This window comes from Denticeps clupeoides, chromosome 2, assembly GCF_900700375.1.
Source record: "Denticeps clupeoides chromosome 2, fDenClu1.1, whole genome shotgun sequence".
In the NCBI taxonomy this organism is placed as follows: Eukaryota; Metazoa; Chordata; class Actinopteri; order Clupeiformes; family Denticipitidae; genus Denticeps; species Denticeps clupeoides.
The window spans coordinates 609,778-621,084 of record NC_041708.1 but is presented as its reverse complement, the minus strand read 5'-3'; the positions used below and the strand labels follow the sequence as shown (position 1 = coordinate 621,084).

At 48.1% G+C, this 11,307-nt stretch overlaps 1 protein-coding gene across 1 annotated transcript; it reads left to right on the top strand.

Moving 5' to 3' along the window:
- The first annotated feature begins 1,010 nt into the window (after positions 1-1,010).
- On the top strand, positions 1,011-7,082 carry LOC114784929 (uncharacterized). Its single transcript, XM_028970809.1, has 7 exons — positions 1,011-1,273; positions 1,881-1,984; positions 2,599-2,784; positions 3,086-3,191; positions 3,256-5,474; positions 5,555-5,781; positions 6,503-7,082. Exons 1-7 carry the CDS (start codon positions 1,090-1,092, stop codon positions 6,573-6,575), a joined length of 3,099 nt encoding a protein of 1,032 aa, XP_028826642.1. The 5' UTR covers positions 1,011-1,089; the 3' UTR covers positions 6,576-7,082.
- The last annotated feature ends 4,225 nt before the right edge of the window (positions 7,083-11,307 follow it).

The window sequence follows — 11,307 nt, the reverse complement described above, 5'->3', positions numbered from 1 at the left end:
ATTTTATGGGGTTTTTTTTTGTTAAAGACGTAAAAGTGTAATATCTGGTTACGTTTGCGATATTTGCATATCGGTTCATTGTATACTTGCAATATTTGCAATGCTGTGGTCTGTACAGTCGCTAAAGCATCTCACTGCATATCGTACCGTGTATGACAGTGGCTGTAGAAAATAAAATTTGAAATTTATCCAGAGCGACTTACACTCAGGGTTAAGTGTCCCGCTCAGGGACACGATTGGGAGTACGTGGGGTTTGAACCTGGGTCTTCTGGTTTATAGTGTGTTACCCACTAGGCTACTACCCACCCTACTACCACCCTATAATCCATATACCACCGACGACGACCTTCAGATTGTACTGAAATTAAATTAAACTTAAATAGAGTATTCTTATGGCCAAATTTTTTATTCACAAGTCTCGATTTCTAAAAATCACCCCCGTTTTCCAAATTTTTGCAAATGAAATAAATTTATTCAAGGAAGTGTTAAGTCACTGTAAAAATACTAAATCCCAATTATTATACCAGTATATAGACAACTTAATAAAAGAACTGGAAGTCCTCTTGCAAGCAACAACTATCAGTGTTTTTGTTTTTTGTTTTTCATATTAAGTTATGTTTCTTCATTGAATGGTTTAGCTGGGTTTTTTTTGCTTGTTTGTTTGATTGTTTTTGTTTTATTTATTTTTAATATCTTGGTGATATTGTTATGGTGATATTGTTTGTAATATTTTGTACTATCTGTGCTCAGTTTATAATGTTCTGAAGATATTCCTTAATATGTGAAATGTGCCTTGTAATTTGTAACACTAAATAAAAGGTTAATTTTGAAAAACTTAAATAGAGTAGAGACAGAACAATGGACGCTGAAAGTTTTTAAAAACAGGACCCAGATTGGAGCTTGTCAGGCCCGTCCGTGTCGGCGGCGCGGCAGCGCCCCCTGGCGGCAGGACGCGGCGTCGCGTCGAGCCGACTACGCGGCACCTGCTTGCGTGTGACGTCACCGCGCAGGCGGGCTCTGGGACGCGCGTCCTTTCGCTTTCTGTTCCTGGCGGCGCGGACGCGGGGTCCAGGAGGACAGAAGACGGAGATGGACGAGCAGGAGAACACCGTGCTGGTGAGCCGCCTGCCCACGGACGTGTGCGAGAAGCGCCTGGCCGACAAGCTGCTGATCCACTTCTTACGCAGGAGGAACGGCGGCGGCGAGGTGGCCTCCGTGCGCGTCCCCACGGCCACCCCCGGCACGGCGCACGTCACGTTCGAGGACAGAGAAGGCAAGAAAGTGACGTGATTGTCACTTGTGAAACACAAGTGAACGCGGTGCACACAGTGAAACGTGTCCTCTGCATTTAACCATGACAGGCGCCTGGGGAGCAGTGTGTGGGGACCTCACTTCTGGGGACCTCACTTACCGGGCCGCTTCCTTAACCGCTAGGCCACCGCTGGCCCAGAAGGATGTGACAACTCTGCGTTTAGAGGGTGGCGGTTATTCGCATAATAATGCAGGGCGGGGCACAGCCTTCCAAATATGTGGCCCCCATATTGAGACACTTACTACATACTTATCTGAAAAAATATTACGTTGCAAAGGTTTATTTGCATTAAGTCCCATATAAGGAAGCGCCAGCGGGGCAGCGGTGGCCTAGCGGTTAAGGAAGTGGCCCCGTAATCAGAAGGTTGCCGAGGTGCCACCGAGGTCCCCTTGCTGAAGGCACCGTCCCCACAAACTGCTCCCCAGGCGCCTGTCATGGTGCCCGCTGCTCACCAAGGGTGACGGTTAAATACAGAGGACACGTTTCACCGTGTCACCGTGTGATGTGACAACTAATCACTTTCACAACAGCAGCAATATTTGTGTTGTGGCCTTGCACCTTGTCACAGTGGCGCGGAGAGTGGCTGAGAGACGGAAACACGTCCTGTCAGTTGGGAACAAGGACTACGAGATCACCGTGAGCGCGCTCAGCCGAAAGCTCCATCCGGACGAGGTGAGAACGGTCCGGATTTACTCCACTCGTTTCACTTGGTGCACTGATGACTGCTCCACTGCGTTGGAGGGACGTACCGGAATTGACCGTCATGTTAGTTGTTTAAAAAGTGTTTCAAACGAGTCCAACACTAACACACACACACAAAAAAATGTCATATGTCCAGCACTTAACAATCCCCAGCATGTTCTAATCCTGACAAGTTGGGCCTCATCAGGACTCTTAGTTTTTAACTCAAAATCTGTAGAAACTGAATGAGAATTGCTGGTGTCCAAATCTTGTACGCGGCTTTGGATAAAAGCGCCTGCCAAGTAAAGTTAAGTAAAGTAACGTTAAAGTAGAGTCAAGTTAAAGTAAAAGTAAAGTAAATTACAGTAAAGTAGAGTCAAGTTAAAGTAAAAGTAAAGTAAATTACAGTAAAGTAGAGTCAAGTTAAAGTAAAAGTAAAGTAAATTACAGTAAAGTAGAGTCAAGTTAAAGTAAAAGTAAAGTAAATTACAGTAAAGTAGAGTCAAGTAAAGTAAATCAAACTAAATTACAGTAAAGTAGAGTCAAGTAAAATAGTAAAGTAAAGTAAAGTAAAGTAAAGTAAATGTGGGCTTGTTCTGTCTCAGATCTTCCCGCTGACCAGCGTCGTCGTGGACTACGGCAAACTGCCGGGAGGCCGGGAGTCCATTTCCTGTCTGCAGCCGGCGTTCCCGGACGTGCTCTTCGCGTTTGACGGCGAGGCCGCGCTCTGCACCCTGCGAGGCCGCTACTCGGTGGTCCAGGCGCTGACCCGCCGCGTCCTGGACGCGCAGGTAGGACGTGCGCCGCGTCCTGGACGCGCAGGTAGGACGTGCGCCGCGTACTGGACGCGCAGGTAGGACGTGCGCCGCGTCCTGGACGCGCAGGTAGGACGTGCGCCGCGTCCTGGACGCGCAGGTAGGACGTGCGCCGCGTCCTGGACGCGCAGGTAGGACGTGCGCCGCGTCCTGGACGCGCAGGTAGGACGTGCGCCGCGTCCTGGACGCGCAGGTAGGACGTGCGCCGCGTCCTGGACGCATGTCTGTGTGTCGAGAGCGCGCTGAGCCGTAACTCGCCTGTGATTCCGAAATGCAGAGCGCGTCGGAGAAGCCGGAAGACCCGCCCGCAGAGAGGACCGAGGTGTCCCGGCCGCACCGCGGCGGCGAAGACGGGGAGGCGGAGCCACCCGGACACGTCGGAGGTAAAAACGTTACACGACACACAGTCGAGCCGCCACCGCAGTACAGATGTGCTTCTTCTCACAGCCGCCAGCCAGGAGGAATATTACCACCTCAGCCGGGAGCCGGACGCGAGGGACGCGAGGGACACGAGGGACCAGCTCAACGAGGACGACTGCTGCTTGGTCATCGACTCCGACGTCTTCTCGTACCTGCGCAGGCACTCCTCCGAGGAGTACGAGGACATCCTCCACCGACACGCCGTGGACGTCTTGGACGTCGTGACCGAGGACGTCACCGCTCTGTATTTACGGCCGAAGGCGGGGTGCGGTGGGCGGAGCCTGCGGGCGGCGCTGGAGGAGCTGACCTCCCTCCACTGGGAGAAGGAGGCGCGGCTGCGCAAGGAGCGCGTGGAGAAAAGCAGCATGGCCGCTGGAGGCCTGGAGCCGGCGCTGGAGATGTTGGGTCAGAGCCTGCCGGAGGTGATGGTCACTGAAGACGACCGTCACGTCTATTTGATCGGGAGTGGCGGCGATGTCGCGGAGGCCAAGCGGCGTCTGCTGGACGGGGTGGCAGCGGAGTTTGGTGACGAGAAGAAGAAGAGTTCCGCGTTGGCTCTGTCGGGCACCAAAATGACGGGGCTTGAAGATGCTCCGCCCACAGACGACCCCCGGCGTGGCCTGGACCAACTTTTTAAATCTCACAGGTCCAGTGCTAGCACCAAATCGCTCAAAATCGCAGCAAATTTCTCTGAAGGCCTCAGGGGTTTTCACCCCAGCCAAGAGGTGCACCTTGCAGATGAGAACGTTCCGGATTATCACCAGACGCACTCTCTTCCCATCATCAAACCAGCGCTGAAAGACGTTGCGCCAAACGCCACAAGTGAGGATACGCTGTTCAAAAAGGCTTCTCACGGTCTGGGGACCAATCATCTCAGCGGTAAGGTTCCAAGTGGGTCAGACACCAGTGAGGGTGGACACTCTTTCACAATGGAGACAAGGTTTTCCTGGCTGAATCTGAAAGACATCCAGGCGCCTAAAGAAACAGATGAAGACTCACTCTTCAGGAGGCCTGGACCTCATGGTTCCACACTGGATGGGATCAGGGTACCTCCAAATCTCTTGGCAAGTGAGGCCTCTGCCCGTCCCACCGTCTCTTCTTTCAGTCTTAACGTTGCCAGGAAGAAACCAGCGTGTCCAGCTCTGAAGCGGACCAGCAGCTTTTCGGGCGGGGCCAAGAGTGGCCGAAATGATCCGAAGAACAATGCCGCTGGCTCCTCTTCACCACCAAGGAGGGCTTCCTTTTCCCTTGACCAGCAATCCAGCAAATCTGCTCAACGTCCGGCATCTGAGGAGGCCTACAGCGTTGTCCTACTTGTTCCTGTAGACATCTGGGCATACATCAAGGATGTCTACAAGGTTCAAGTTGAGGACGTGACTTCTGACTTGCAGTTTAAAGAGGTCGAGTCGGACACAACGGTCAACCTGCACCTGAAGGGCGCCGACCTCAAAAACGTTGAAGCTTCTCAGAAAGCTCTCCAAAAGCTCATCAGCGTGACGACAGTTGACTTTGTCAAACTCGGAGTGCCACTGGACGCACTTGGCCTGTCCGATCCCACGGACGAGGGTCTGGTGGACATCTGTCTGATGTTGAAGGAGCACGCGAAGAAAGTGCGAATCTGTTGCGGCGGTGAGAGCGTCTTCATCTCAGGCCCCAAGCTATGGAGTGAAAAGGTGAAGACGGTCCTCATTCAGGAGACAAATAACAGGAGAACGATGGCAAAGAAGGACACCAGGTTCTCGACCGCAGATGGAGGACAAGCTTTGAGTCGAGTAGAGCGGGAAAAGAAGGACGCGCGCCGAAGCTCAGTTCCAGATGTCCCACGGAGCGGCGATGGCCTGAGAGGAGACCAAGCTCGGAGGCTGCTGGGTGTGGACCAAGACCAAGAACCCCCCTTGACCACGGACAGAAAGGGAACCATGGAGATAAAGTCCTGTGGACAACGCGAAATGGGCGGAGCCGCGGATAAACCACGAAGATCCACAGTCCACAGCGTGGACGCAGACGGCTCTGGAGAGTCGGTTGAAGGGACAAAGACGAGTGACAAGAAAGGCGGCGGCCCGCCCGCAAGTTGTGTGTGTGGGGTCGACGGGGACGCCGTCTCCAGGCCGGCCTCCACGCCAGACAGGGGTCCCCCCGGCATCAGGGGCAGCGTGAGGTTCTCCGAATTGTCCCTGAGCCTCCCGGGACACGCCAAGGACACCCTGATCAAGATCACGTACACCGTCCCAGACGGCGTGCAGGCGGTAAGGGACCTTTCTTCCGCTGTCCCTCCGGCAACGAACAGGACGGTCACGCCCGTGTCCTCTCTCTCTCTCTCTTTCAGCCGGACCACCCCTGTCCCGGGGCGCCGTTCCGGGGCGGCGACTTCGACGCCTTCCTGCCGCGGAACGACACGACGCTGCGAATGCTGCCGTACCTGCAGAGGGCCTTCAGCCAGGGCCTGACCTTCACGGTGAAGGCAGCCGAGCCGGGGCCACGAGGGCCCGCAGAGCACCGCGTCGCGTGGGGACGCATCCCTCACAAGACCAAGACGAGCGGAGGGAAGTCGGGGTGAGTTCCTCCACATTCCCGGACGTTCCGGAAAATAAAAACGCCGCTTTATACGTGCGTGGAAGACATAGGGTGGTGGTAGCCTAGCAGGTAACACACTCGCCCCTGAACCAGAAGACCCAGGTTCAAACCCCACTTACTACCATCGTGTCCCTGAGCAAGACACTTAACCCTGAGTGTCTCCAGGGGGGACTGTCCCTGTAAATACTGGGTGGTAGCCTAGCAGGTAACACACTCGCCCCTGAACCAGAAGACCCGGGTTCAAACCCCACTTACTACCATCGTGTCCCTGAACAAGACACTTAACCCTGAGTGTCTCCAGGGGGGGACTGTCCCTGTAACTACTGGGTGGTAGTAGCCTAGCGGGTAACACACTCGCCCCTGAACCAGAAGACCCGGGTTCAAACCCCACTTACTACCATCGTGTCCCTGAGCAAGACACTTAACCCTGAGTGTCTCCAGGGGGGGACTGTCCCTGTAACTACTGGGTGGTAGCCTAGTGGGGTAACACACTCGCCCCTGAACCAGAAGACCCGGGTTCAAACCCCACTTACTACCATCATGTCCCTGAGCAAGACACTTAACCCAGAGTGTCTCCAGGGGGGGGACTGTCCCTGTAACTACTGGATAAGGGCGTCTGGTGAATGGCGTAAAAGTTCTACGCGGTTTTATACGTTTCAGCGGTCACGCGCTCACAAACGATCCCGCTTCTTTCCCGCAGAAACGGCTTCCCGGACGCAGGGTTCCTCAAGCAGCTGGCCAGGGCGCTGGAGCCGGTGGGCTTCCGAGAGTGACGGACCGTCCCGGCTCCCGGGATCCACTTCTGTAAAGAGCGCTCCCTTCGGCATGATCTCCGTTCCGAGGAGTTTTCTCTTAGAAGATGAAGTGGAGTTTGAGTGAAGTTACGAGCGCTGCATTATATATGTAAACATGTAGACTGTAGTTTGGACCATTTAGAGTCTACAGCTGGTTGCAGAAAAGGAACTCCTGATTTCTTCCTCTTGTAATTTGTTCTTATTTACATTTACGGCATTTACCAGACGCCCTTATCCAGAGCGACTTACAGTCAGTGGAGACAATCAGGGGTTAAGTGTCCTGCTCAGGGACACGATGGTAGTAAGTGGGATTTGAACCTGGGTCTTCTGGTTCGTAGGCGAGTGTGTTACCCGTGCCCTAAAATTCTACAGAATCTGTAATAATTTAGTTTCAACAATATTTTTTATTGATTTTAAACAGGGATATAACAGGGTAAACATGTAATGTTTCAATATACTGTAAATTATATATTTTATAACCCTATAGCACCCCCCTCCCTTCCCTGACTCCAAGCCATCTTTACATACGCCTGGCCAGCAGTGTTGCAAAAGATAACAAACGCTGTTTAGCTGGAGTTAGACGCTAATCTTCCTCTTTAATGATACCAAAAAGAGCGATCAGAGGGTCTGGTTCAAGGTTGCATTTCAGTATGTACGACAAGGTTTTAAAAACGTCCCTCCAGAATTTTTCCAAATTCGGGCATGTCCAATACATGTGAATAAGAGACGCCTCTCCGCTTTTACATTTATCACAGCTAGGATCAATGTCTGGGTAGAAACGAGAGAGTTTAAGTTTGGACAAATGAGCCCTGTGTACAAACTTAAACTGTAATAAAGAGTGGCGGGCACATAAGGACGTTGAATTGACAAGCCTAAGAATTGAATTCCAAGTATCATCTGAGAGGGACAAATTTAAATCTTTCTCCCAAGCAGTTTTAATTTTACACAAAGGGGTGTAACTCGAACCCATCAATCCACCGTAAATAGTGGATATTAGGCCTCTATGCAGCGGAATCAGACAGAGGAGATTATCTAGGATGTTTACAGCAGGAGCCTCAGGGAAATTTGGTATTGAAGAGCCAATGAAGTGTCTTACTTGCAGGTATCTGAAAAAATGGGAATTGGGTAGGTTAAACCTTTCAAAAAGCTGTTCAAACGATGCAAACCTGTGGTCAACAAACAGATCTTTGCAAAGCTGGATGCCCTTATTGTACCATTCCTGAAACACTGAATCATGTAGAGAAGGTTGGAAGAGATGGTTAGAGACGATAGGGCTGGACAGAGAGAAGCCCAGAAGACCATTGTGCTTTCTGAACTGAGCCCATACTCTCAAGGTATGCCTAATAACTGAATTATTGATTGATTTAATTGAGGAGATGGGAAGTGCAGATCCAAGGAGTGCAGAGACAGAGAGATTTTTTTACCGACTTTATCTCCATTTCCACCCAGGCAGGACGATTAGGTTGATTATGAAAATATGCCCAGAAGATGACAGATCGAATGTTTGCTGCCCAGTAGTAAGAACGAAAATTAGGCAGAGCCAAGCCGCCGTCTCTTTTAGATCTTTGAAGTAAGGACTTATTCAATCGTGCATGTTTACCTTTCCAAAGGTAAGAAGATATAATCGAAGCACCAAAGTAAGATTTGGGAATGAAAACAGGTACAGACTGGAAAAGATATAAACATTTAGGAAGAGTACTCATTTTAACGGCATTAATACGTCCCACCAGGGACATGGACAGTGGTGACCATTGTCCCAAATCCTTTTTTGTTTGGCTCAACAACCTAATGAAATTTTCTTTAAAAAGGTGTTTATGTTTCCTTGTAATTGTAATGCCGAGATAGGTAAACTGATTTTTCACTATTTTAAAAGGAAAATTGTGCATATCAGTTGTTAGTGCTATATTATTTAGGAGAAAGAGTTCGCTTTTGTGCAAATTCAGCTTATATCCTGAAAAATAGCTAAATTCATTGAGCAATGACAGCACAGGTAGGGAGGAGATTGGACTTGATATAAAAAGTAGAAGGTCATCTGCATAAAGGGAGACTTTATGTTCTTCTCCCTGCCTCCAGATCCCAGATATATCCTTACACTTGCGGAATGCAATTGCTAGTGGCTCAATGGCCAGATTAAAGAGTAATGGGCTAAGAGGACAGCCCTGATGGGTTCCCCGCTGAAGGCCGAATGGTTGAGACTGCTGAGCATTTGTCAGAACTGAGGCAATGGGGCTTAAGTATAATAATTTAACCCAAGTGATAAAACTTGGGCCGAAATTGAATTTTCCTAAAGCCCTAAATAAATACTCCCATTCCACACGATCAAAAGCCTTTTCAGCATCCAAAGACAGGACACACTCAGGGATCCCCTCTGATGGTGTGTACAGGATATCCATAAGGCGTCGAATGTTAAAATAAGAATAGCGGTTTTTGACAAAACCGGTCTGGTCCTCAGACATAATTGAGGGTAGAACATTCTCTAATCTGCGAGCCAAGACTTGAGCAAGGATTTTAACATCCACATTGAGAAGAGAGATTGGTCTATATGAAGAGCACTCTGTTGGGTCTTTATCTCTCTTTACTATGAGGGTGATGCGAGCCTCATTAAATGACGCGGGCAGTTTACCTTGCTTAAAAGATTCAGATAGAACCAAAGATAGTTGTGGTGCAAGGTATGAGGAGAATGATTTAAAAAACTCTGCAGGGAACCCATCAGGACCCGGGGATTTACCAGATTGTAATAATGAGATAGCTGAAATTATTTCCTCTTGTGATATAGGCCCTTCTAATCTTAACCTAGAATCAGGGGACAATGTTGGGATATCTAGTTGAGTCAAGAAATTCTCAACTGAATTATGGTCCTTTGGGTACTCAGAAGTATATAATAGAGAATAGAAATTCCTGTATGCATCATTAATTTTAGAATGATCGGTAGTAATGGTACCATCCTCCATTCGAATTTTTGTAATGTGTTGCTGTGCTCTAAATCCTCTTAACTGACTAGCTAACAGTTTCCCAGATTTGTCACCATGAATGTAAAATTGGCTCCGATTCTTTAATAATTGGCGTTCGATTACATGTGTTGAGATAAGTTCAAACTTACTTTGCAATTCTACACGTTTTTTATACAGATCAGGGTTTTTAAATAGAGCATACTGCCGATCAATTTCTTTCATTTGGTTGGTCAGATCTTTTCGCTCTTTATATGCCTTCCTTTTCATATTTGCAGTATATGAAATTATCTGTCCCCTTAGGTAGGCTTTCAGAGCATCCCAAACAACTAAACATGACACTTCAGGTGTTTCATTTGTATTTAAGAAAAAAAAACTATCTGGTCTTCCATAAATTTAACAAAATCGTCCTCCATCAGTAGCGATGAATTAAAACGCCAATGTTTGTTAATCTGAGGGAGATTGGGGAGCTTTATGGACATAATTACTGGAGCGTGATCCGATATCACAATGCTCTGATAGGCACAAGAATTAACCATTGGGATCAACTGATTATCTACAAAGAAGTAATCAATTCTGGAAAAGGTATGATGAACATGTGAGAAAAAGGAGTACTCTCTCTTTTTTGGATTAAGGAAGCGCCATATGTCAGAAATACCAAAGCTACAAAGGTAGGACTGAAGTAGCGTGGCAGATTTACTCAGAGGTATAAGATTGGGAGATGACCTGTCAAGTGATGGATCTAAACAGCAATTAAAGTCTCCTCCTAATATGAGAGAGTATGAGCTCAGATCTGGTAGAGCAGAGAAAAATTTTCAAAGAAAGAGACATCATCATAGTTAGGGGCATATAAATTAGCCAGCACTACATTAGTATTAAATAACTTCCCTGGAACAATGATATAACGACCATATGTATCAGCAATAATGTTGTGATGCTCAAAGGAGATGTTTGGATTAATGAGGATTGAGACACCCCTCGCTTTGGCCTGAAAGGTAGAGTGGTAGTGCTGCCCCCCCCCCAACGCGACATAAGACGAGAATTAACAGAACTGCGAATGTGAGTTTCTTGTAGAAATGCGATTGCAGTGTTAAGTTGTTTAAGGTGTGAGAGCACCTTCCTTCTCTTGACCGGATGGTTTAAACCCTTAACATTCCAGCTCACAAAGTTTAAAGAGCTATTCATTCTCCCCGAGAGGAGATGCAGGCAGATAGACACAGATAATAATGAAATGCCTGGCGTCAGTCTTAAAACAGAAGTGTATAACACAGAGCAACATATTGAACATACACCATGTACACTGAACTAGTACAATGCTGGCTTTGGAGATGGTCCTCTACTTGGACTTGAATTTGGTCCAGTTTACTTTCCAGTAAACTAAACGATGATTTAAATTCAGCCGCTAACGCTTCGCGCTGTTTATCTAACAGCTCAGAGATGGTCTCGACTGTTAGCGCGGTTTTAACACTCCTGGTAGCCATTATAAATTAAAAGTAGATCGCCGTGGGGTAGAGTATAAAGTTATTCTAAATTAAAGATTTAATTTAACATTTAAAGACAAGTAGGGGAGTAAAGAAACCAAAAATTGTCGGAGCACCTAACTCACACGTCTACTCCATGTGTCCAGAATCTGTAATAATTTGATGTTCCTCACGTATGAATTTGGTTAAGATCTGGTTCACCGGGAATGAAGTACAGAGAGGTTTTTTTTTTTTTTTTTTTTTTTTAAATGCACTTTATTCATTTCAGCTCGTGGGTACAAG